The 26,646-nt window shown below is 44.5% G+C and overlaps 1 protein-coding gene across 1 annotated transcript in view; it reads left to right on the forward strand.

Annotated features, from left to right (window-relative positions):
• The first annotated feature begins 1,123 nt into the window (after positions 1-1,123).
• The window catches only part of HAO1 (hydroxyacid oxidase 1), a 47,040-nt gene continuing 21,517 nt past the window's right edge, over positions 1,124-26,646 (forward strand). Inside the window, exons 1-2 of the mRNA XM_073339672.1 lie at positions 1,124-2,333; positions 16,478-16,629. Coding sequence (XP_073195773.1) covers positions 2,197-2,333; positions 16,478-16,629 — 289 coding nt within the window. The 5' untranslated portion in view covers positions 1,124-2,196. The remainder of the gene's footprint in view (positions 2,334-16,477; positions 16,630-26,646) is intronic.

Raw genomic sequence — 26,646 nt, forward strand, 5'->3', positions numbered from 1 at the left:
GTACTAGGAAGTATTGTGATTCAGTTTTGTTTGTTTGTTTATTTACTTTGCAGCCTCATTAAAGAAACATAAAGCCACTCTACAATGCAAATGGCCAGGGGACTGGGTGGCTGGCTTTGTTTTTTGATTACGTGCAATTCCTGATTGGATAGCACATCACAAGTAGATACTAGAGCCTGGTTCATCAGCACGTTACTCCAGTTTGAAGCGGGTGTCACTTCAATAGTGAAGTCATGCGGTGAGAAATCAGGCCCTATGTTGACCTATGGTGACCCAAATATGACCTACCGAGCTTGTAGGTAACCTTTAAAGTTCTACTGTACCTCATCCTATGACTTGGAAGGATAAGATTTTAATTCAATTCTAGATTTCTCCCTCTACCCCAAACAGCAATGGAAAACATCTTCATCATTAATAACCGACACCCACAGAGCAAGAAATTTGAAAACTTTAAGATACATTGTGCTTGTGAGTTACAATTCTCTTTGGCAAGCTGGTAAGAAGAAATTAATGTTATATAGTCAAAGTACTATGATTTAATTTCTAAATCTTGAATTGTTTTACAGTTATTACGTTTTGGATAAATAACAGCTATTAGGTGAGTTCATTTTATTTCCAGCTAAGGCATAAATCTCAGTTGATTGCACAGTTTCAACAAGACTTTGCAAATCATTACTTGTAGACAATGTCTTTAGGTGTAGTTTGAAAATAAATGCGAATGTTATCTGTTAAAATGCATAAAAGCCAAAAGTAGAATCCTGCCTAATCTTTATTTTGAGACTGCAACCCATAGAAACCACTAGTCCTATCATGCACTGCTCCTCCCAGTATGGAGAGAGATTTAAGGATAAGGGCCCGGCCGGCAAACAAACTGGGGTTGGTGAGGTCTTAATAATGTGGGTGAGCATGGAGTTTGGGCATGGGGGGAGGGAAGAGACCACCAGGAGTTGATGGGTGGGGGAGGAGAGCTAGTGAGAGAACCAAGATCACCCCCTCCCCCCCAACCCCCCCCCCCAGCAACCCTCCACTCACTGTTCTGACCCCCTCAACAACCTCTCCTTTTGCTGGGGCATTCAGCCTTCTTCCCACTGGGGTTCTCACAGGACTGGCCCCCACCCGCTGAGCTTGTGTCTGCAGTGGTGGAATGGGCAGAGGCTTCCGCTGCTCACAGCCCCCCCTGCAGGGGAAAAAAGGAAGCACAGCACCATTGATCTAGGTGTTGGTCAATGAAGTAGTGAGGGGCCAGTTTTACGTGTTACGGGTGATCAGTAGAGGTGGGATATATTTATGTTACAGAAGTGGACTCTACAGTGCTTGGTGCTGTACAGACACACAGTAAGTACTTTGGGGCACGTATTGTCTCTTCCTGTCCGAGTGGACAAGACAGGGTGGGAGAGAGGAAGGATTATTATCCCATTTTACAAAGGGGGAACTGAGCCACAGGGAGAAAGTCACTTACCCAGGGGCAGGGAGTCTGTGGTAGAACTAAAAAGAAAAGGAGGACTTGTGGCACCGTAGAGACTAACCAATTTATTTGAGCATAAGCTTTCGTGAGCTACAGCTCACTTCATCGGATGCATTCAGTGGAAAATGCAGACTAACATGGCTGCTACTCTGAAACCTGTGGTAGAACTGGGCATTGAGGCCAGATCTCCTGAGTAGGGGCCTTACCTGTAGACATCTGAGAATCCTCTACGTTTGTGGGTGTTTGACCCTGGATTTGGAGCTGGTTTTGCAAACTGCCTAGATCAGAATTTTTTAGTCTTTAGCACTGACAAGGTCTAGAGCACTGAACAAGACGCACGTGCATACACCCACAGAGTCCCTGACCCGAGGGACCAGCCTCGGTTAAGCATTTTAATTCATGCATCCGTAAAGTGCCAATATGTTTATTTTGCTTATTTATTCATTTTTTATTTCTTGCTTTTCCTTTTCCCCATGTTGTAGACCTTTTACAGTCTGGATCTGCCCTGAACACACTGGGCACGTCCCTCAAATTGTGAATCAGAACAGAATGGCAAAGTCCAAAGAGAATGTACAGATGTGCCAGGATTGTTTGCACATTTTAAAAAATCAATTCAAATGATTCAGATACTTGAACTTTGGAAAAGTCACACATTAATTATTTACAGGCCGAAAAATAGACCTTAAAAAGAGTGGAATGTAAGAAGAGACTTATCCTGTGGGGTCCGCAAAATGTCTGGAAAACCAGTTTGTGTGGGTGATTTTGAACAATATGCCAAGAGAGTTCTTCCAAAAGCAGTGTACGACTATTACCGGTCAGGAGCAGACAATCAACAGACATTAGCAGATAACGTAGCAGCATTTTCAAGGTAGGAAAAAGACAGAATCACTCTTTAATGGGTTGAAAGTCTTTACTAGGAGTGGAGCTGGTTGGGAAATAATTTTTTTTCCAGCAAGAAACCCTCCCCCTTCCCCCCCCCAAAAAAAACCCCCAGAAATGAAAAATTGTTCATTTCCATAGACTTTTTTCTTTGAAAAGAGAAAATAAATTAGTTTTTAAGTAACACTTTTTGTGAACACGGAATTTCTTGAAAATTTCCATTTAATAACAAAAAACCCCCGAAGTTTTCCATCCAAGATGGAAAATATTTTTGACAGTGTTTTTTTGACCAGCTCTTACTGGGAGCCCGATCGATTTTCCACTGCACTCTGTAGAAAGACTCCTATTGACTTCAGTGTGCTTTGGATCACCCCTGGGGTAAGCAGTATTTAATCTGCTAATTGAGATTTTAATTTCTACACTCGTCTTCACACATCTGCCATCAGGGTATGTTTCAGCCTCCACGTTTCAGCCTCCCGCGGGCTAATGAGAGATGTGGGAAAACTTCAAAACTGGATTGCACTCCAGCAAATTTGCAACCCCGGGTAACTGACACTCATGTTTATTGACTCAGACAAAATGTACTAACAGCAGTAGGCAACAATCTTTAGATCAGTTTCAACCTTCGTCAGATTCTCTTTGCGAGGATGAAATTCAAGGGGATTTATATCATATCTCAAAATAGTGAATCACTGCTCCTCCACTCAGTTATTCAGATGACCAATGACGTGCATTCCTGCCGGGCAGCTGAATCAAAGCTGTGTCCTATTGGTGCCCCCAGGGGCAAACCACAAAACCTAGTGCACAGTCTGAGTGGCTGGGTTACGTGCTAGACATCTCTACAAAGGCCAGCCATTACTGTTGGGTAGTCAGAGACCAGTTTTGTTGGGTGGTGGTCTCTCTTAGGCCTGGTCTATGCTAGAAAATTCGGTTGGCTTACCTTCACTGCTCAGGAGTCTGAAAAACACACCAGAGACCAAAGCTGCTTTTCTATCTTTGCTGTTCTCTTTTCAGTGTGTGTTTGTCATGTTTAGTCTTAAAAAAACAAACAAACCAGGATCAGACTTCAATGATGGCACCAGATCATCTAAACTAACCTTTTCTCCAAAAAAGGCCAGTTACTACGTCTAAAAGACAGACAAAGAGGGGCATTCCCAATAAACAACTCTGTGCAGCTACAGGGAAGAGAATAAGGGAAATGGCTAAAATGAAAACCTTACTCTTAACATTTTGTATTTCTAATGCTGAAACTGTTTTTCCTTTTTCTGTATCTTTAATAAAAGGTTAAAAAGATGTTAATGGTGGTGGTTATAACAGAAGAAAACCAGCCTTAACTTAACTTGAAATTTTTGGACCACACTTAGCCATTTAATATAACAAGGGACAAGATGTTAATGAAATCCTTGTTTCCTGATGGGCACAAGACACCCCGTTATCACTGTAACATGCAGAGTATAACTAATGCCTATGGAAGACATAACAGGTATGACCCTGCCTGTTACATCACAGGACAATGCAGATAGCTTATCTCTATTAAAAATAATTAGTCTTCAACTAATTGGAAGTCTCCTTAGGATGTTCAGCCAAAAGGCTCACACAAATAACTGCTCACTTTTTTCCTTTGCAAGTGTTTATTGGCCTATTCATATGTAACAAATATTCTGCATTATATGGGATTAATAACCTTGGATGAGTAAATACTATTATATCAGCTTTTAGAAAGGATGAAATGCAAACTCCATTAACAATGGGTGTTCCCACTGAGGTCAATGGGACTGGAAGCAGGGCCAGTATATTTTTTCAGTGTTACTTTTTATAGGGAGGAGTCTTTACTATTGGGAATTATTATTGGAAAAACCCAAAACAGCAGTTGTGGTTTAATACTAAGAAAAACTGGCTCCATTATGGTGCTATTCAACACTCAAACGCTCCTTTACAAAGGAGGGTAGAAATCCTTATCCACATTTTACAGCTGGGGAAACTGAGGCACAGCAAGGTGAAATGACTTGTCCAAGGTCACCCAGCAGGCCAGTGGCAGAGCTGTGAATAGAACTCACATCTTCTGCGTCACAGTCCAATGCTCTAGTCGCTAGGCCATCCTGCTGTATTATACTTAACATGTGAAGCTAAAAAAGTCCTTTCTATTAGAATGCTCATTCTCCATTTAGGTGATCCTCAGCTACTTACCTGCTCCTGTGACACTGTAAAATCGAAGAGTTTTCCACTGGTTGTGTGCTAATGTATATGTAATTATTAGAACTTATAGAGGCACCTTGAGAACATGAAATACTCCCATTCCCTTATCTATGCATAGCTATCAGGAAAGGTAGTAATCTGGCATCTCTAAGGGTACAAAGTTAATGTAGTTTGGGTGCTTTGTTTGAGAAGTGCAACCTTAACTGCATTCCTGGATTTCTAGTGTGTATAAGTATTTTTAAACTCTAATGTTTTTGAAAGGTAACGTGCACTCGAAACATGGATAAGTGTCTGCAACCTGAGCTTCACCGCAATGATGTTTTTCTGCAGGATTCTGAAGAGTGCCTGTTACATAGCATTGACCATTCACACCGGCAGAGGTTCTGCCCCGTTGTGTTTTGGGGCCTATGGAGAAGGCTGTCAAATATGTTTCAGCCACAAGGCTGAATAAGGACGGATGGTCTTGTGGTTCAGTGACTGGATTATGGCTCAGGAGTATTGGGTTCTCGGGCTGGGGTGGGGGGGAGAGAAAGGAATCTTACTTCTTCAGCTCACAAAGTTAGTGTTGCAAAGATTCATTAACACTGAACTTTATTTATGAAACCCCTAAACCTCCCATTGCCTTCAATGGAGGCAGAATTAAGCCAATACTTTTGAAAACCCTACCCTAAAAGCACAGATGTCCCTTATACCTTGAAGACAAAGGAGTCAGGACCGATTGGCTTTAAAATTCAGGTTTTTTTTAACTGCAAAGTAACAGCACAAAATTGAGACCGAATCAGCACTTGGAAAGTGTGTGGGAAATGCACAGGTTGCTGATTTGGTACATGATGCAATTATTTAGGTACATGCAGTAAATAGTTTTGGTGCCTTTAAATGTGAATTTCTTTGTTGGATCAGTTTATTTTTTTGTCAACTCAATGGCTGCATTAAGTGACAAATGATTAGAATGGTTATCAATGAATGTACTAGCAAGAGAGAGATTACTTTGGGATGTGACACAGGTAATTTGGTCTGGACCATGTGTGCTTCTGGAGGAGTGGCACGCACATATAATGGATTAAAAAATAATTGTTTTTGCTTTTAAGCAATGAGAAGTTTGAGTAACTTCAGATGCTTTTGACATATCAGTTCACCTAGAGTATAAATTTCCACGAGAGATCAATTCTTATGCTAGTCACAGTAACTTTCTTGTATTCTTTGATTTTTAAGTGATTGTTAACACTGATCAGGAACATGAGTCTGTATTGCAATAAGAACCAGGGGTCACATTCCAATGTCAGGACTTTATTGCTAACAGTAGCTCACTGTTCCTTCAGAGCCCTGGGATAACATGGTGGTAATTGTTGTAAAGGTGAGATTTTTAAGGTCAGAGAAGATTTTGGGATGTCCGAGCACGTCATCCCTACAGAACGTGACCTTTTTCACCTTGCATTTGTTTTTATCTCACGACACTGTGTCCTTCCAAGGCTGTGCTGCCTGGTGATTAAATTCACTCCTAAAGTTTTCTAATTACCAATCAGGACGAACAAAGAATGGATTTTAGGACAAGGTGAGGGTGTCTTTGGCTTGATGGCACTCAAGAAATCAATCTAAAATCTCTTCTTTCAGCATTTTAAATGAAGAGCGGAGGGGGAGGGGAATAAATCTCTGATAACCTGTTGTGACACACTCTGCCATGGACTTTCCAAAGGCATTTGGAACAAGAGACATTACACTCAGGAACACAAGTTTCAGAGTAACAGCCGTGTTAGTCTGTATTCGCAAAAAGAAAAGGAGGACTTGTGGCACCTTAGAGACTAACCAATTTATTAGAGCATAAGCTTTCGTGAGCTACAGCTCACTTCTTCAGATGCATATCGTGGAAACTGCAGCAGGCTTTATATATACACAGAGAATAACTTTCTAAACTACTACATGCTACAAGGGGCCACAGCAATGGTTCCCTCAACCCACCTAGCAATATTGTTAACCTATCCAACTATACTCTCAGCCCAGCAGAAGGAGCTGTTCTATCTCGGGGCCTCTCCTTCTGCCCCTCCACCCCCACGAACATGATACAGTTCTGTGGTGACCTAGAATCCTATTTTCGACGTCTCCGACTCAAGGAATATTTCCAAAATACCTCTGAACAGCATACTAATCCACAGAGGTCTCCCAACCAACACTACAGAAAGAGGGATTCTAGGTGGACTCCTCCTGAAGGTCGAAACAGCAGACTGGACTTCTACATAGAGTGCTTCCGCCGACGTGCACGGGCTGAAATTGTGGAAAAGCAGCATCACTTGCCCCATAACCTCAGCCATGAGGAACGCAATGCCATCCACAGCCTCAGAAACAACTCTGACATCATAATCAAAAAGGCTGACAAAGGAGGTGCTGTTGTCGTCATGAATAGGTCGGAATATGAACAAGAGGCTGCTCGGCAGCTCTCCAACACGAGTTTCTACAAGCCATTACCCTCTGATCCCACTGAGAGTTACCAAAAGCAACTACAGCATTTGCTCAAGAAACTTCCTGAAAAAGCACAAGATCAAATCCGCACAGACACACCCCTGGAACCCCGACCTGGGATATTCTATCTACTACCCAAGATCCATAAACCTGGAAATCCTGGGCGCCCCATCATCTCAGGCATTGGCACCCTGACAGCAGGATTGTCTGGCTATGTAGACTCCCTCCTCAGGCCCTACGCTACCAGCACTCCCAGCTACCTTCGAGCCACCACTGACTTCCTGAGGAAACTACAATCCATCGGTGATCTTCCTGATAACACCATCCTGGCCACTATGGATGTAGAAGCCCTCTACACCAACATTCCACACAAAGATGGACTACAAGCCGTCAAGAACACTATCCCCGATAATGTCACGGCTAACCTGGTGGCTGAACTTTGTGACTTTGTCCTTACCCATAACTACTTCACATTTGGGGACAATGTATACCTTCAGATCAGCGGCACGGCTATGGGTACCCGCATGGCCCCACAGTATGCCAACATTTTTATGGCTGATTTAGAACAACGCTTCCTCAGCTCTCATCCCCTAAAGCCCCTACTCTACTTGCGCTATATTGATGACATCTTCATCATCTGGACCCATGGAAAAGAAGCCCTTGAGGAATTCCACCATGATTTCAACAATTTCCATCCCACCACCAACCTCAGCCTGGTCCAGTCCACACAAGAGATCCACTTCCTGGACACTACAGTGCTAATAAACAATGGTCACATAAACACCACCCTATACCGGAAACCTACTGACCGCTATTCCTACCTGCATGCCTCCAGCTTTCACCCTGACCACACCACACGATCCATCGTCTACAGCCAAGCTCTGCGATACAACCGCATTTGCTCCAACCCCTCAGACAGAGACAAACACCTACAAGATCTCTGTCAAGCTTTCTTACAACTACAATACCCACCTGCAGAAGTAAAGAAACAGATTGATAGAGCCAGAAGAGTTCCCAGAAGTTACCTACTACAGGACAGGCCTAACAAAGAAAATAACAGAACGCCACTAGCCGTCACCTTCAGCCCCCAACTAAAACCCCTCCAACGCATTATTAAGGATCTACAACCTATCCTAAAGGATGACCCAACACTCTCACAAATCTTGGGAGACAGGCCAGTCCTTGCCTACAGACAGCCCCGCAACCTGAAGCAAATACTCACCAACAACCACATACCACACAACAGAACCACTAACCCAGGAACTTATCCTTGCAACAAAGCCCGTTGCCAACTGTGCCCACATATCTATTCAGGGGACACCATCACAGGGCCTAATAACATCAGCCACACTATCAGAGGCTCGTTCACCTGCACATCCACCAATGTGATATATGCCATCATGTGCCAGCAATGCCCCTCTGCCATGTACATTGGTCAAACTGGACAGTCTCTACGTAAAAGAATAAATGGACACAAATCAGATGTCAAGAATTATAACATTCATAAACCAGTCGGAGAACACTTCAATCTCTCTGGTCACGCGATCACAGACATGAAGGTCGCTATCTTAAAACAAAAAAACTTCAAATCCAGACTCCAGCGAGAAACTGCTGAATTGGAATTCATTTGCAAATTGGATACTATTAATTTAGGCTTAAATAGAGACTTGGAGTGGTTAAGTCATTATGCAAGGTAGCCTGTTTCCTCTTGTTTTTTCCTACCCCCCCCCCCCAGATGTTCTGGTTTAACTTGGATTTTAACTTGAAGAGTGGTCAGTTTGGATGAGCTATTACCAGCAGGAGAGTGAGTTTGTGTGTGTATGGGGGTGGGGGGGATGTGAGAACCTGGATTTATGCAGGAAATAGCCCAGCTTAATTGTCATGCACATTGTGTAAAGAGTTATCACTTTGGATGGGCTATCACCAGCAGGAGAGTGAATTTGTGTGGGGGGGTGGAGGGTGAGAAAACCTGGATTTGTGCTGGAAATCACTTTAGATAAGCTATTACCAGCAGGACAGTGGGGTGGGAGGAGGTATTGTTTCATATTCTCTGTGTATATATAAAGCCTGCTGCAGTTTCCACGATATGCATCTGAAGAAGTGAGCTGTAGCTCACGAAAGCTTATGCTCTAATAAATTGGTTAGTCTCTAAGGTGCCACAAGTCCTCCTTTTCTTTTTACTCAGGAACACGTACATGGAACGACGACTGCTTGTTTACCAAAGCCACAGCAAACGATCATTGCCTTGTGGCTAGGTATTAAGGTAATTCAAGTGACTGGCCATATCTGTTGGGGAAGATTGAGAATGCAGTCAGGTTCAAGCAGGTATTTATATTCAGTTAAAAAAAAAAAAGCCAGGAATGTTTTGTATTTTAGATAGAAGTTCAAAGGAACAAAGAGGAACATTGCCTCTGGAAAGCCAAAGTACTTCACTGAGTAGCAGCAAGTCACCTCATTTGGCATCTCCCTCTTCAAGGGGGATGTTTGAAGTGGGGGTGATTTATGGCTTGTGCTCACTTACTCTGGTCAGCATCTTCCTTAAGCCTGTCAGGTGTAAATTCTCAGTGCTGAGTGCCTGCTGCTGGAGGATAACCCTATACTGTGTCCACACAGCGCTGCACTGGGAGACTAAAGAATCTACTCTGAACATGTGTATCATGCTGTCTCCCCATCGATAGCAAAGGGTGATTGAAATATTTTCTTGTTTCTACTGCAGAGGGATCTCCAGAGAAGGGGGTGGACATACCCACTATTACATGGCTTGTTTGAATAAATCTCTGGAAATTTCCACCTGTCTTTCCCCAAAAGGTTTATAGGTTTTTAATGAGGATACGCTGGCTGCATTTGTGTGATGTCTGTCATCTAAGGCTCTCCAAGTGCTTTGCAAAAAAATAAACGGATTAAATTCAAAACAGCCTGTGAGATCTAATACGTTTCCTCTGGGTAACTGCTGAACAGGGCACAGCACCAGCCGTGACAGTTTATGACAGGAAGTGCAGAGCTGTAGAGAGAAGGAAGGTAGCAGAATGAGTTAGAATTTGCCTGGGATAAGAAGCTTGATTTCACAATATGTTTATCTGGCAGCACAGAGCTGGGGCATTAATTAGCACCGACTTAGAGGGAACAAAGGAGAGCTGGTTAAAATTTATTATATTTAAACAATTCAATGACAGTTAAAATACTGAAATTTAAAAACCAATAGGGGAAAATGTCAGTGATTTTTTTTCTCTTTTTATAAACCAAATATAGAACTGATTGAAATTTTTCAGGTTTTGAAATTTCAATGGAATTCAAATGTCAAAAATAAGGGGGAGGGGGGGAGAGAAAAGAAATTCCTCCTCCCTCCTCTTTTTTTTTAAACCAACTTTGGAAGCAAGCCACTGTGACCGTCCCCAGGGTACAATCTGGACTGTTTGAACAGCTGTGTCCCCTAAAATCTCTGGCCTGGAGTGCCTCTTGGCCTGTTCACACTGACTTCAGCATGCAAATTCACTCCCAGCTAAATAGGTGAGTGCTCTGACCAGTCACTTCTTAATTACATATAGGCCCACACCCGCTAATTCCCAGTCCCAGATCTTCCCCCAGAAATGTGCGTCTTGTCCTGTCCAGCACGCTACAGAACAATGCATGCTCATAGACAGACCTTTTCATCAAAGGAAATCCTATATGCCCCAGCCTTGCTATTCTAAATGGAGTTCCCCTCCACTCTAATCCAAACACATTGGTTAAGATAAAACAATAAGATGAGTTTAACAACTACAGAATGATAGTTTGTTATTACAAGTGACCATCACAGCCACTGAAATCGCAAAAGCTACTTTCCATATCACTGAGATGTATCGTGGTGGTTTCTCATCCCAACGACTGACAGTTTAGAACCGCGGATCACAGCACATGGTTGTGCAGGCTATATTAACTTGAGAAAAAGAAAGGGGTGGGGGTGCTCAATAGATTATTAAAAAAAGTATACGTGGTCTTGAATATATGTCCAGGAAATGCTATTGTTCCAGGGCTGGAGGAGCCAAATGTGTCATTTTCTTTATTTCATAAGAATGGGTGACCTTGTAAAACCACTGCTGAAACATGAGCATTGGTCCAACATCTGTCTAGAAGAGGCGTGGGAAAACAATGGCCCGCAGGCCGCACCCAGCCTGCGAACTGTTTTAAGTCGGCCCGTGAGCTCCTGCTGGGGAGCCGCACCACGTGGGTCCCGGAAGCCGCGGCACGGCCCTGCTCGGAGGGTCGCAGGCTGCTCCACACCTAGGAGCCAGAGATGGGACATGCCACTGCTTCTGGGAGCCACCTGAGGTAAGCGCCGCTCGGAGCCTGCACCCCTGAACCTCTCCCAACCCCCTGCCCCAGCCCTGATCCCCCTCCTCCGCTCCAAACCTCTCAATCCCAGCATGGAGCACCCTTCTGCACCCCAAACCTCTCATCCCCAGCCCCACCCCGGAGCCCGCACCCCCAGCCAGAGCCCTCACCTCGTCCCACACCCCAACCCCAATTTTGTGAGCATTCATGGCCTGCCATACAATTTCTATTCCCTGTTGTGGCCCTCAGGCATTTGCCCACCCCTGGTCTAGAACTTGCTCTGTGAAAACGTTTAAAGGGGAGAAGTATCAAAAAAGGAAACCAAAGAATATTCACTTTTAGGAGCCATGTAATAGTGACAGTAGAAGTCCAAGGGGCTGGGAACTGAGGTTATTCTCCTAAAATGTGGATGTTTATAAACAGCCACGCCTCCTGATTCTGCAAATTTAGGCTGGAAATCTCATGAAAATCAGCTTTTTTTAAAGAGAGATTTGGGTACTTCTGCATCTGTTCCTGGCCAGAAATACTGCGGGAGTTATGGTATTTTGGCACGCACGGCTTGATCCTCAGCTGGTGTCCTTCAACAGAACCACACTGATTTACACCAGCTGGGGATCTGAGCAGGGGTGCTGGAACAATGCATATAGTAGGGGTGCTGAGAGCCATTGAACTAAACTGTGAGCTATGTATATAATGGAAACCACTTCAGGCCAAGGGATGCTACAGCCACCCCCAGCACCCCTAGTTCCAGCACCTATGAATCTGAGCCTTACAGAATAAAGCACAGCCAAAACCTGAAAGTAGAAGATGGGGTGGGGTGTGGCAAACCTTTCATAGACTTTAAGGTCAGAAGGGACCATTGTGATCATCTAGTCTGACCTCCTGCACATTGCAGGCCACAGAACCTCACTCACCCACTCCTGTAATAGACCCCTAACCTCTGGCTGAGTTACTAAAGTCCTCAACTCGTGATTTAAAGACTTCAAGGTACAGAGAATCCACCATAAAAACTGCCCGAACCATAAGGTTTTATTTTAAGTTTGCCCAAAAAAATGAGCAAAAGTTTTAGAGGGATTTACATTTTCTGCTCTGTTTTGCCCATCCCTGCTTTATAAGTGCTGGGAAAAGTGGACTTGGAGTGTCAGAGGAGACCAGTTGCAGTAAGGCAAGGAGTAAGTGTTATCTGGTGGCAGTATCATAGAATCATAGAATATCAGGATTGGAAGGGACCTCAGGAGGTCATCTAGTCCAACTCGCCTGCGCAAAGCGGGACCAATCCCCAATTTTTGCCTCAAATCCCTAAATGGCCCCCTCAAGGATTGAGCTCACAACCCTGGGTTTAGCAGACCAATGCTCAAACCACTGAGCTATCCCTCCCCCGACCCAGAACGCATAGTTCACACCAATCTTCTAGTGTCATCTCAGGCCAGAACAGAAAATGTTCCTATGGCTACATAGAGGAAATCTCTGTAAACTCTAAGTTGTAAGTGCTGGAATGGAGAGGATGATAGGGGGTGGGGGAAAGCAGTGTCCCCTTCCTTGCATCCCTCAACCCATTCTTCACCAAAACACAACAATCAGATAGGACAGGGGGAGGTCTTGATGGGAGTGGTAATTCCTTATTTAGTGGGTTGTTAGGCACAAGGCTGAGGGCCATGTCTTATGTGAATGTAACGGGCGAGAAATAGGATAGATTATATACTCTGTGGGGCAGAAGCCATCTTTTTGTTCTGTGTTTGTACGCCACCTAGCACCGTGGGGTCATGGTCCATGACTAGGGTTCCTATGCAGTACGAGAACACAAAGAATGCCAGCATAGTTAAAATCACACACTACTTCTTTAGCTCTTGCTGAGCACAATCACTTGAACAAAAGAGAAGGTAACATTTTTCTCTTCCCCGAGGAGTGCTTTCCTGGAGAAGTAGGATGGTCTCATGGGTAAGACAATGCATGGAGATGCAAGGAATCTGGGTTTAATTCCTGGCTCTGCTGCAGACCTGGAAAAGTCACTTCATCTCTCTGTGTCTCAGTTTGCCCTCTATAAAACTTGTTGGGTCTACTTAGATTGTAAGTTTCTCAGGGTAGGGACCCCCTCTTACTATGGCTTTATAATGCCTAGCACATTGGGGCATTTAGGTGGTACCCTATGAATAACAACAGAAGTAGTGCTTCAAAGGGAATCCATGACTCCCGTGCAGCACGGGTGGTTGGACTCAGCCGATAGCTGGGCAGCTTTTAATTAGTTTTCTTTAGTTAAAATTCAGGAGCCACAATCTAATAGCAAGCAGCCATCCCAGCATGTGCATTAGCAAGATACAGATGCGTGTCTTGTCACTGCATGCCAAAAGCACCCAGCCTTCCCTCCTTGTGTCTCACAATGCACTCCGGACATGCATCAGTACCTACTAATGCACACCCTCTTGTGGCTTGTCGTAATAATGGCTCGATCGTTACTGTTGTCTTTCAGACCTCAGCCTGTTGGTCACAGTAAGGGTGACTTGACAGACAGCCCAGCGTTAACGTCACCCCATGCATGTTTGTTATTTATATTGTGATATCACGGGGGGCGGAGGGGTGATAAAGGAGGGACCAGGACCCCACTGTGCTAGCTGTTTGTACAAAGACTCCCTGTCCTGAGTTGCTTACTGTCAAAGCACGACACTCGGCTTTATTGAGATGTAATACATGACTCTTCTGTTACCTGTTCTGGAATACCATTTCATGGCCCGTGGCGGGGCAACGACGACTCCCTGCTGTGGCGCCCACTGCTGGTTGTCCAGGGAATTAGCTCTTTCCAGCCCCGGAGCACCCTCTGCCAGCTCATGTCTCGCCTGCTGCTGGCCCCCGGTGTCCCTCCCGGACCCTGGTGCCCTTTACTCAGGGGTTCTGCCCACCACAGCAACCCACAATCTGGGCCTCCCCATTCATGTGAACCCCCAACGCCCTATCTCCACCTCAGTGACTACTGCCTGTCACCATCTAGCCCCCGCTCACTGGGGTAGACTGCAGCCTGTAAAGGCCACTCATCTTTGGCAAGGAGGGTTTGGATCTGCTGCCTCTGCCTATCTCTGGGCTGCCCCTCGGCAGCCTCAGTACCCTTTGTGGGTCCTTATCTCGGCCTGCAGCCTGGGGTTTTGCTAGGCTGGAACTCCCCAGCTCCCTCTGCACTTCCCCAGCACTGCTCCACCCTAGGTACCCTCCTCAGCTTCCCAGGCAGACAGGTCCTTCTCTCTCTGCAACTAGAGAGAGACTGCCTTTCCTTCTGGCCCACTGCCCTCTTATAAGGGCCAGCTGGGCCCTGATTGCACTGGCTACAGCTGTGGCTGCTTTCCCAATCAGCCCAGCTTTTCCTCTGCCACAGCCCTCTCCCAGGGCTGTTTTAAGCCCTTCAGGGCCGGAGCGGGGAAACCACCTTGCTGCAGCATCCATTTTGGAAATCTGGCCTTTATAAAGAACCAGAATGGTGTGCTCTGCAATGGTATTATTTCCAGGCATTGGAATGGAAGGGGCCCAATGCAGGGGCTGGGAGGGTCATGCGGATTCTGCCAGACTCATTCAAGGAGTAGAGTGTAATTTACCAGTCAGCCCTGCCTCAGGGGGAGTACGTAGCTGTGCGGGAGCAGACCATGCAACAAAAGGAACTTTCAATTCATTCCATCCCGCCCCACTTCCTCCAGGAAGGACGTAATCTTGCTGCTGGTACAGATCAGTAGCAGGTGACTTCCCCCTCTGCACTGGGCCATTGCTTTTAAGTGGAGAGGGTGAGGGAAACCAAGCCTGTGCCCATTTCTTTCCCACCACCCTGCTACTCAAACTTCTCCCCTTTGCCTGACAATTCAAAGAAGCATTTTACAATCCAATGTATTTACATGCCACTCCTCTCAAAATATGCATGGTGCATACCCAGTTAATTGTCACATAATCGCTCACCTGCTAGGATATTCACTGATCACCTGTCTACTCATTTGTCACTTAATGCAGCCTTTGAGCTGACAAAAATTAAACTGTCAAACTAATTCAACTACTCCATCAGAGTTATCTTGTAATTTGCATTTAAAGAGCAGCCCAGTGGAGCATGTTCTCCCCGCAAGGTCACCAGTTATGATGCAGGTAGCCCATGCCAGGGAATTAAAGGCTTACCTGGGACTCCCTTACTCCCCCTGACTGGGTGCATAGGAAGTAAGACAACCTAGCCTTAAGGAAAGACCATGGCATATTCTAGACAGCCAGTGCATAGGGAGTCAGCCACATGGGGACAAAAGTGCATGAGATCACTGACCATGTTGTACCATTTTCCGTTAAATGCTTGTTTCCACAGGGGGAAAATAATCGAGGGCAGCTGAGCTGAGCAATAATTTTTCTTGCTATCTGACATTGACAGACACCCGTTTCTGCTCGGGGATGGAGACTCATGTAGCTGTTTTGCACCGGCTGGCTGTTTTTTGAATACTGTATGAACAGATAATGTTCTAAGGCCATGGTTCTCAACCAGGGGTACACGTACCCCTGGGGATACGCAGAGGTCCTTCAGGGGGTACATCATCTCATCTAGATATTTTCCTAATTTTACAATAGGCTACATAAAAAGCATGGGTGAAGTCAGTGCAAACTAAAATTTCATATGGACAATGACTTGTTTATGCTGCTCTATACAGTATACGCTGACATGTAAGTACAATATGGATATAATATTGATTCCAATTGATTTATAATTGTATGGTAAAAGTGAGAAAGTCAGCAATTTTTCAGTAATAGTATGCTGTGACAATACTTATGTATTTTTATACCTGATTTTGTAAGCAAGTAGTTTTTAAATGAGGTGAAACTTGCGGGTACGCAAGACAAATCAGACTCCTGAAAGGGGTACAATAGTCTGGAAAGGTTGAGAGCCACTTATCTAATGCTCTTCACCTATTTCCTCCTTTTTTGATTCTTTTCCTCCCTTGCTTTCTACATTTCAGCAGCTTCACAGAAGCTTGGGATAGTAAATTAAAGCAATGTCCCTCCCTAGCTTTTAACTTACCCCTGCCTACCTTTCAAATAGCTCTCTGGGCTTCCTTCTCTTCTAGATCTTTCCTGACGATTGTCGCCATGAAAGGAAACCTGATCTCATTCATTGTGAGCTATGAATAACATAGTTAATTTTTTCTCCCCCCCTCTCTTTTATGTCAGATTGAGACTGTACCCACGGATGCTCAGGGATGTGTCTGTCATGGACCTGTCAACCGCTGTCTTAGGGCAGAAAATCAGCATGCCAATATGTGTTGGAGCAACTGCCATGCAGAGCATGGCTCATGTGGACGGAGAAGCAGCTACCGCCAGAGGTAAACCACCACAGCAGAGAAACCCCCTCGAGCAAATCAAAGAGATGAATGGAATGACATTGAGCTTGCAGCTCATGAATCTTTGCTTTGTTTCTTGCTGGTGATTCTTTTCTACAAATGGCTTTTAGTTGTTGCTGTCAGGTTTTTTTTGTTTTGTTTTTGGGGTGTTTTTTTTTTTTTTGGTTCTCCCTCAGTGTGCAACGGTGTTGAGAAATGAAATGACTCAGCGGCTGAGGCATTGGGCCTAAGTTAATAACCATTTCATAATCCATGTTTCAAAACAGCTATACATAATTACAAAAGCTGTAAGGGCATTTTGAAACCACTGATCGTTAAGCCCATGTACAAGCAGATAATAGCCTCTGCTCGGTTGAGTTGTATGCACGCCTAATCCTCTGCTAGTCTAAGTGGCATAACTCCACAATGGAGCGACACCAGTTCACACCAGCTGAAGATCTGGCTTCTGTGGAGTATAAAACTGACCCAACACCAATTGGAATACATTTTGGCACACAGGAACTTGTTCTGGATCAGGGAGAGATGGGGTAGTGACGGCAAACATTTCTCTGTTCCCAGGAGAATGACATTTTTCAAAGATTGCAGGTGCCTACATATTAATTCTGTCATGAGTGTCATAACCTGGACGCTTTGTGTGATGAGCATATCTTCCACCATGTTCTCTTTATTCTCTTTCAGCCAAGTAAGTTTTGTGCTTGGTTTGCTATTCCTAAGGGAGTCACCACAGTTATGGCCATATGGTGGTGGTGTCCTCTCTCTGGAGAAAGTGAATAAGGAATTGTTATTTACCCCTTCATATAACACAGGAACTAGAGGTCACCAGATGAAATTAATAGGTAGCAAATTTAAAACAAACAAAAATAAATTCGTCTTCACACAACGCAAGGTCAACCTGGGGAAGTTGGAACTTGTCATCGGAAGTTGTGAAGGTCAAAAGTATAACTGGGTTAAAAAAAGAATCAGATAAGTTCATGGAGGATAGGTCCATCAATGGCTATTAGGCACGATGGTCAAGGATACAAACCCATGCTCCGGGTTTCCCTAAACCTCCAACTGCCAGAAGCTGGGACTGGATGACAGGGGATGGATCCATGGTAGTTAGAAACTCCCACCTTTTGCCTTGGGATGGAGACCCCTACAACAGTCTTTGGGGAGTCAGGATTTCACCTGTAATCGCTCCATCACCATGGTCAGAACAAACTAACATCAGCAAACAGCCCACGTGCCGCTCCAGTATCACTCCCCCAGCCACCCATCGGGGCACCCCTTTCCTTTGGGCTATGGCTAGTCTTTGTGCAGTGCATTACAAGCGCACAGTGGACAGACAGACCAGCTGCTCCCTGGGCCTGTCCCCTTGCCCCAAGCTCAGACACTCTGTTGCTGTGTCCCTGCAACAGCAGCAGGTGTCCATCTGCAATGGCTCTCCACCGTTCCTTCCACAGTAACTTTCTCAAGGTTATTTCCATCGTCTAATGTGACCAAATTACATCCATTTGCATCTGTTGATTTCTGACATCAGGGTCTGTTTCTCTCCAATAGTATCTCTAACACAGCAATCCATCTTTTTTTTTTTTCATCCAGGAGATATGCAAGAGTCTTTGCCAGCACCACATTTCAAAAGCTTCAATTTTCTTCATGTCAGCAGCATTAATGTCCCATGATTCACATCCATAAATCGCTAGGGGAAAAAAATTAGGCTTTTCACCAGTTGCACCTTCATATATTCCGAGATACCACAGGTTTCCCACACTTTCTTAAAGGAGGCCATAGCTGAGCAAGCTATCCCTAGTCTTCTGATTTCTTTGGGACAGCCTCCTCGGTTGGTGTGTATGATCCCAGATAACTGAATTCGTCTACTGCTTCTGTTGAACATCATATCTTTTAAAGTTTTAATTTGATTTTTGGAGCTAACAGCTGATGGTCTGACCCACAGTCTGCACTCAAGACAGTGTTTGCTCAATGGACACTCGATCTTCAGTATTGCTATATCATTACATAGTTGATTTGGTTCTTTGGCATATGCTCTCATGTATAAATATCTAGGTTGTTGGGTGAAGATGGTGTTTGTAATAACCAAGTGAGCAGAGGAACAGAATTCAGCTAAACACCTTCATCTTTCATTCTGTGAACCCAGACCATTTCCCCCCATTACTATTTTATGAAAGCTTACAGCTCCAACTTTAGTATTCAAGTCCCTAATTACAGCAATGGTATCTTTACGCTGTGTTTTAGTAAGTGTCTCTTCAAGTTGTTCACAAAACCCATCAATCATATTGTCATCAGCTGCTGTTGTAGGGGCATAAACCTGTATACTCAACTTCTTGACAGGCTACTCTCTAAGGTGAATTGTAATGATTCTGTCACTGATTGGATTTTATCCAAGCACACACTATGATGTTTCCGCCGATGACATAAATGCATGCCCATTTTCTCAGATCCTGAATAGTACACTTGTATCCATCCATTGTCATGAAATGACCCCCTACCCTTCCAATGCAGCTCTGAGTTCCATATATTTCTGTCCTACATCTTTCCAATTCTTTGGTCACAATGGTGAGCTTCCCTTCATACAGACTCCTCAAGTTCCATGTTCCTACTCTGATGATTCATTTATGAAGGTTCAAGTCATTCTTTTCCTTGGTGCAAGGATTTAGTACAACATCATCATAACCACAGCTTGTATTGATGGCTGGAGCCTCTTCTCCAGTATAATTTGCCACACCTTCTGGTTTGGGGAGCTCACTGTCTAGTGCCACCCATGGATTACTTTACCTTTGTTCTGCTATTATAGTTCTCATGGGTGAAAGTACAGAGGGTGGTTTCCCATCGCTTTCTCTCCAGTTTGTTCTCTCCCATCTGCCATTGGTTAAATCATGATTTACCTCTTCTGCCTTCTGATGACATTTCCTTCCTTGAGGTCCTACTACCTTCCGCAAGTGCACATCCATCTGAAGGATTTGGCACTTGCTGAGGTTTGCCAAGTCACTTAACTGCTTCTCAGCACACAGCATGGACCAGCTGCAGGTGGTACCATCTACTGCCATTACACTAGCAGGCTACAAAGCCTGACCTGACCTACGGGAGGTAGGCATGGGATTTTTAGCCACCTGCCTAGCCAGCTGGGGCTTTGGGCACAGAGAGCTGGTCCTTCCCACTGTTGATACGTGGAGAGGAGAACTCCACACCCTGGTGGGTTTAGGAATTGGGAGCAGAATTTGGGCCTGGTTTTCAGGCTCAACTGGATGCTTCAGCAGTAGTTTGTGGCTAGGCAGTTACATTTATGGGAACAAGCCTAAAATATTCTCTTGTATGTTTTAAGGATGAGGGGATGAACTTATCAGTTCAGTGTGGCCAAGGTCTCATTTTTAAATTGTTTTTACTTGTGTTGCCCTTTGGAGCACTTTAGCATTTAGCCATGCACTTCCCATTACAGTAAAAGGGAATTAAAACATGCATAACTCTGGAGATGTACCTGTTGTTTCTTCCCTGCCCTCCATACACTCACACAATCCCGTCTGCTCACAACACCTTGCTCAGCTATAACAGAATTATTTTAGAATTAGGGGCTAGATCCTCAGCTGGTGTCTATCGGCATAGCTCCACTGGAGGAGCCGTCAAAGGTCTATCCCATTGTTCTTAGCACTACGTATTAGCAACAATTCCTTTTCTGGCTCCAGTTCCTGAAAAAGTCAGCCAGGTAAGATGAGTATTGTGGGAAAGGAATTGCCACCTGAGCCAGTTCTGCAGCGGGTGTAAATCAGCGTAGCTCTGCTGGAGTCCATGGAGCTGCACCAGTTTCCTGGTCTACCATTTTTATTTCTTCTCTTCCTTCCAGACATAGGCACGCTCTGAGGCACAGAATGAACGGTGGCATGCTCACTGCCATCATTATATCTCGGTAAAAGAGAGAAGGGACAAATCATGAAGCAATTATATTCTTTGGAACCAAATGAATCCCATTTCAACCATGACATGGGCCAATGGCTGCAAACGTCGGGGATGTAATGCCAGGCACTAATTTAATGTGTAGGGTCTTAAATCAAAGTGGCCTTCAAAGCTACTGAGCACATGCGTCTCCATCTGGCTTCAGATGAGAACCGTGTACAGCCAGCACCTTTGAAGAGCAGGTCACTTTGATTTACTTGCCTCTATTTAGGCACCCAGTTGTGAAAAATTTGGCCTTTCATTTAGAAACATTCTTCTTTAAAAGAACATCTGTGGGGGCCACTTGCAACCTGATGGCGCTTCAGGGTAACAATGGTTTGTGGCAGAGATAAACATGGAAAAGTGCCATCAGCTTAAATACATGGCAAGCAAACAGGAGCAAATGACAGGTGTTTGCATTGTCGGAGCTACAAAGTGCAGATGGTTGTATGGAAGCCCTGCAGAACTCCTTGAGATTTTGGCAGATTCTCACTGGGTGTCAATCATCTATGGATCAATTTTGCTTCTATTTTGCACCCTTTTCTCTGACCCTTTGTCTGTTTTTCTTTTGTAAACTTCCTGGGACAAAGACTATGACTTTCGAGGTGTCTGCACATCATCACATGCTTTTTGGAATCAACTGTAATATAAATAATCATAGAATCATAGAATATCAGGGTTGGAAGGGACCTCAGGAGGTCATCTAGTCCAACCCCCTGCTCAAAGCAGGACCAATCCCCAATAATGCTTTATAGATTCAGAGATTTTAAGGTCAGAAGGGAACATTCTGATCATCTAGTCTGACTCCTCATATAAAACAAGCCAAAGAACCTCACCCATTAAGATCTGCCCCAAACCCATGACTTCTGCTTGGGCCATAGCATGTCTTTTAGAAAGACACCCAGTCTTGACTTGGACTCCGAGTGATGGGGGAGTCCAGCATGTCCCTTGTGTGCCCGATTTCTAGTCTGAATGTCTCTCGCTTCAGGTTCCAACCACTGTATCTTGCTATGCCTTCATTTGCTAGACTAAAAAGCCCTCCACTGCCAGAAGTCTCTTCCCCATATAGGTACTTACAGAGCTGGAGCAAATCACCTCTTAACCTGCTCCTCAATAAATTATATGGATTGAGCTAATGTAGTCTTTCACTATAAGGCATGTTTTCCAGGCCTCTAGTCATTCTAGTTATCACTCATGATACCTTGAGCTGGCTGAATGATTCATAACAAATAATTAATTAAAGGCATTTTGCCTCCTTTTTGTTTGTTGGGAACTGGCTGCAAACCGATCACAATTTCATAAGAACGGTGATAGTGCATCAGACCAATAGGTCCATCTAGCCCAGTATTCTGTCTTCCGACAGTGGCCAATAGCAGATGCTTCAGAGGGAATGAACAGGACCGGCAATCGTTGAGTGTGATCCATCCCCTGTCATTCACTCCCAGCTTCTGGCAAACAGAGGCTAAGGACACTCAGACCATGAGGTTACATCCCCGACCATCTTGGCTCATAGCCATTGATGGACCTATCCTCCACCAACTTATCTAATTCTTTTTTTTGAACCCTGTTATAGTTTTGGCCTTCACAACATCCCCAGGTAATTTCCTCAGATTTGTTATTCAAAATTATCCTCCCAACACATTCTATGAATGATTTTTTGGCTGATAGCTTGTTGCAAGCAGCTTACAAGGGGAGTCATGGATATTCATCCTTTAAGTCGTTTTCATTTTACATGCCAGTCATGTGGTATTGTTTCTGTTCCCTGACTGGAGGAGCATAATCCTCAGAATCAGGTTTCTGGTGAATTTATTTATTGTGAATTCAGTGTTTACTTGGGCCCACATGTTCTGCAATAGCCACTGACAATCAGCTGCTGCTGGGATCGTTCCTCCTGGTAAAGTCCTTTGCTAGAATACTTGCACACAGAAGGGTAGGTGAAAGCAGTCAATGCAACAATTCAGTGCAGATAAGTCTGTAAAAATGCAAACACCGATTAATGGATTGTCTCCCCGGTATTACGCCTCCTCTACTGGCAGTCGTGGGTCTGTTTATGCGCAGCTACGAGAATCCACGCCTTTGTCGGTAGGACTTCCGGACGCTTCCCCATTAAGGTGCTACCTGCTGAAGAAATTTAACCCTTCAAGCACATATTAACATTTCACATTTATATTGTGGTCGTGCCAAGGAGTCAGCCAAGCTGGGGCCCCATTGTACAAATATATAGTAAATGATGGTCTCCGCTCCAAAGAGCTTACAGTCTACAAGGCTGTAATATAGAGCTAAAGTCCAGGGTCATTAACCAGTATTCAGTGTCCAGCTTGGAGCTACTTCTTACTCCTTCTTACTTCTTACTCCTACTTCTTACTCTAGCTCAGCCTAACCCTATGGACTTACAGAGAGCACCAGGTGTGCATCTCAGAGGCCGTGCAATAACTGTTCATGAAAGAGGACCAGCCAGTACCTTTAAGTTTTTGTAATGTGAAAATAATGAACGAGGCTATAAACAAGGGATAACAAGGTAAAATACCAGCACCGTGTGGGCAAGGTGCATGCATAAACTATACATTTAGCTACATCTCCCATGCTAGAATCCGAAAAATGCCAGTGACTGTTCCTTATGAAGGGGCAACTTTGAGTCTGGTTCTGTTCCTACTGGAGGATTGAGTTCTATATGAAAAAAGTGGTTAGAGGCACTGCACACAGGGTCTGCTGAGGTGAATTGCAGCGCAGCTCCCCCCAGCGTTCCAGGCCTCGGTCAATCGTAGCCTTTCTATTCAGACTAGCCTTCATCGCTCTTTAACCGTCAGGCTGAATCAGAAACTCTGTAAGAGCAAGTTGCTTTGATGAAGATTTATAGCAGGTTTAAAGATGTATTGCTTCTTGGGAGATTTATTCGTGAGTTAATGGCTTTTGATATATCTCTATAGTTATACAGATGTGTTCCACATGATGGAGCTCTAATACCTTTAATAGATCGTAGTGATTAGAGACCAGGGCTTCCCGCACCGTCCGTTTTCTTAGAAATGGCTGGTCAGCTGAAAACATGTTTCGATATTTTTGGCCTCGGTTACAATGATAGGACATTACTGAGGAAACTGCGACCCATAATGCTGTTAAATGCAACCATGGTAACGCCGTGTTATGGCTGAGATTTAAAATGCACAAAATTCAGGACATTCCATAGTTGATTACCACAGAGCCCAGGACCGACTCGCTTTTAAGGCATACATTAACTGGCATATACAGCACAGCGATACAAACTACTATCCGCAAGGGTTGCGTTGTGGTAGTCTGATGTACCTTCATTTTGGAATGCCCTGACTTTTGCGCACCTGAAATTTTCAAGCTTAACAGATGATCTGATGTTTAACTGTCCTGAGTTTTAAATCAGAAAAGGAAAAAGCATGATACTTACTCCTTTAAGTGCTTTGAGATCTAGTGATGAAAAGTGCTATATAAAAGCTAGTTATTAGTGATTTTGTGGTGAAATAAGCCTCTACCCCTGTGGAAGCCTGTGCAGTATCCCCTTTAACTACAGAAACACACACAGGCGATCGCCAGTTGGTGTAAATCAACATGGCTTCAATGAAGCTACAGCGATTTACACCAGGTGAGGATCTGGGCCAGTCCCTTGGAAGATGCAACACTCTGTAACCTTGCAGTCTCTGTAAGATATACAGAAAAAATAGATGTCATATTCCTCTCCTATTGTGAGAACGTACCCTTTCTAGCAGGAGAATGGCTGTTGTGAGGGGTCTCAGGAACCACCCACCTGCATGGGGCTCTCGACCGGAAGAAGGATGTCCTGTTAGTTCCTTGGAGAAGCTGTTGCCTGGGGACTAAGGATGCCCTGATTTGAATCTCAGTGAGGGATGTGGGAGGAGTGTTGGTCAGGTTGCAGGCACAATAAATCCAGCTTTGAGATGTAGCAACTCTCCTAATTAATACATCTACTTTGGGTGGCTGGCTACCATTCAGCGGGCACACCATCATCGGGATGGGAGTCCAAGAGACAGCATGATGCTGACTTTCCAACCCAACAGGTTGTATGGTTTGTAGAATGGGCTGTCTTTGCCCGCCTCTTTGTTTTTCAAAAGCATAGTTACTACGTCTGATTTGCTCATTGAGTTCCACTATACAGAGCATCAGCCTGAGACGGGGGGGTAAGTCATCTCCCCGTGATTCTGACTACTGCTAGATAATGAACCGCTCCTCACCCCACCAGCTCAGCTGGACAGGTATGTGAGGTAGGGACGAGCCAAGGTTCCACCCGTGCTCATCTCTTTCTGCCCACCTGCATGAGGTGTTGATGAGCCAATCGTGCAGCATTTCTTTTTCTCCCCCTGCATCTGCTGTGCACAGGCAGGGGGCGATGAGTTGCTTATACCTGCTTAGGCTCCTTGGGGGGTCACTTATGGCTGGGCTATCATCTGGCACTTAAAAAACAAACCAGCTAGAAACCAGGGTCAAAGTTTCCCCCCTGCACTCTCCTATTTCGTAGGGAAGCAGGGGGGATGTATTCCTTAAGCATTTGTAGAGAGAACAGATCTTACACTGCTTTTGTGTGTGAGACTTCTCCTAAGTACTTTTAGTCTACTGCAACTGGCAGATCTGGGTGCCGAATTCCCCGTTAGGTCACCGCTCTTCAGCCGTACTTCTGGAAAATCTCAATGGAGTCATTTTCATTTGTTCAACAAACAATGTCAACACTGGCAAAAATGGCTGGTCTGAGCTAATCACAGCCCCTGCAGCAAACAGAACCATGGGAGAGGCTGACGCAGCCCGTGGCCTTCAGGGTGCACATTTGTGGAAATGCTCCGGAATGACCGCTCTGTTTTTTTTTAGATCAACAGAAACCATTTTATACTTCATCATGGCATATTTTCCCCACTCCACAACGACTTCCTGCAAAGATGACAAAATTCATTTTGTCAACAAAATTATTTTAGGCAGAGCTGGCGCAGAGTATTTTGTTGAGCAAGTCATTGCAGGGACCAACCGTGTTTCGTCAAGCAAATAACTTTAGGCACTTCAAACAACTTGGAAAACGTGGGTGTTTCTCTCCATAAATACTGCCAAGTTCTAAAGGCATCATGCTGAACCAACATAATGCATTATCCTGTGACCTAGAGATGATATCTTTAGTGATGGATTTGGGTCTGACTGGCAATTCAGGTTGCCCTTTCCAAAGGATCCCCCAAGACTGGAAATGATGGGAGAACCTCCCTGCGAGAAACAAAGAAAATTAGTCAACCTCCCAAGAAACATACAAGGCAATGAACAACCTGAGTCACAATATGTAAGCCAAACCCCAGGGAACCTTAAACATGCTTTCCCAAGGGGTCTTAACCTAGAGGTCCTGACCAACCTATCTTGCCCATTCTGTTAAATGGGAGTGGGATCCCAGCTAGATCCTGTCTAGGTGGGAGGAGGAACCTGGGAAGGTGGGCTGCTAGTATGAAAAGGGTTAAGAAATGCTGTGTTACCTCTCACCATGCTCCTTGGTGGGGTTTTGGCCCCACTTCTTGGTTGATCTGGGCTCATTAAGCTTTAATCGGTCCCTTTATCCCATTTTTAAAATTGAATTCCCCAGCAGAATCACAATTGATTATTATTTATCATTTATGTTGTGGTAGTGTCCCAAGGCCTCTCGCAGGCCTCAATTGGATCGGAACCCCTTTGTGCTAGGCAAAAACATACAGGGCTCTGCCCTACAGAATTTACAGTCTGAAATTTACAGTCTGAACCTGAAAAGACCTTCATGCATGCCCAACTTTAGGCAATTTGAGTAGCCCATTTGACTTTAATGGGAGTAATCAACATGTATTTAGTTAAAGACATGTCAACCAGAGTAGGATTGAGGCCTAAAAGACAAGAAGTAAAAGGTAAATGAAAAACAAGAGTGGGTGGGCAGGATAGCAAAATTAATCTGATGTGTAAGCTCTGTCCAAAAGTCTCTTGTTAGTACAAGAGTGTCCCAAGTTATTGTGGATCCAGGAATAGTTTGCATAACTAAGCAAATAAAAGCACATTCTGAAATTTAAGGGTAAAATATGGTTGCTGGAGTAGCTAGTT

This window comes from Lepidochelys kempii, chromosome 3 (genome assembly GCF_965140265.1).
Source record: "Lepidochelys kempii isolate rLepKem1 chromosome 3, rLepKem1.hap2, whole genome shotgun sequence".
NCBI lineage: Eukaryota > Metazoa > Chordata > Testudines > Cheloniidae > Lepidochelys > Lepidochelys kempii.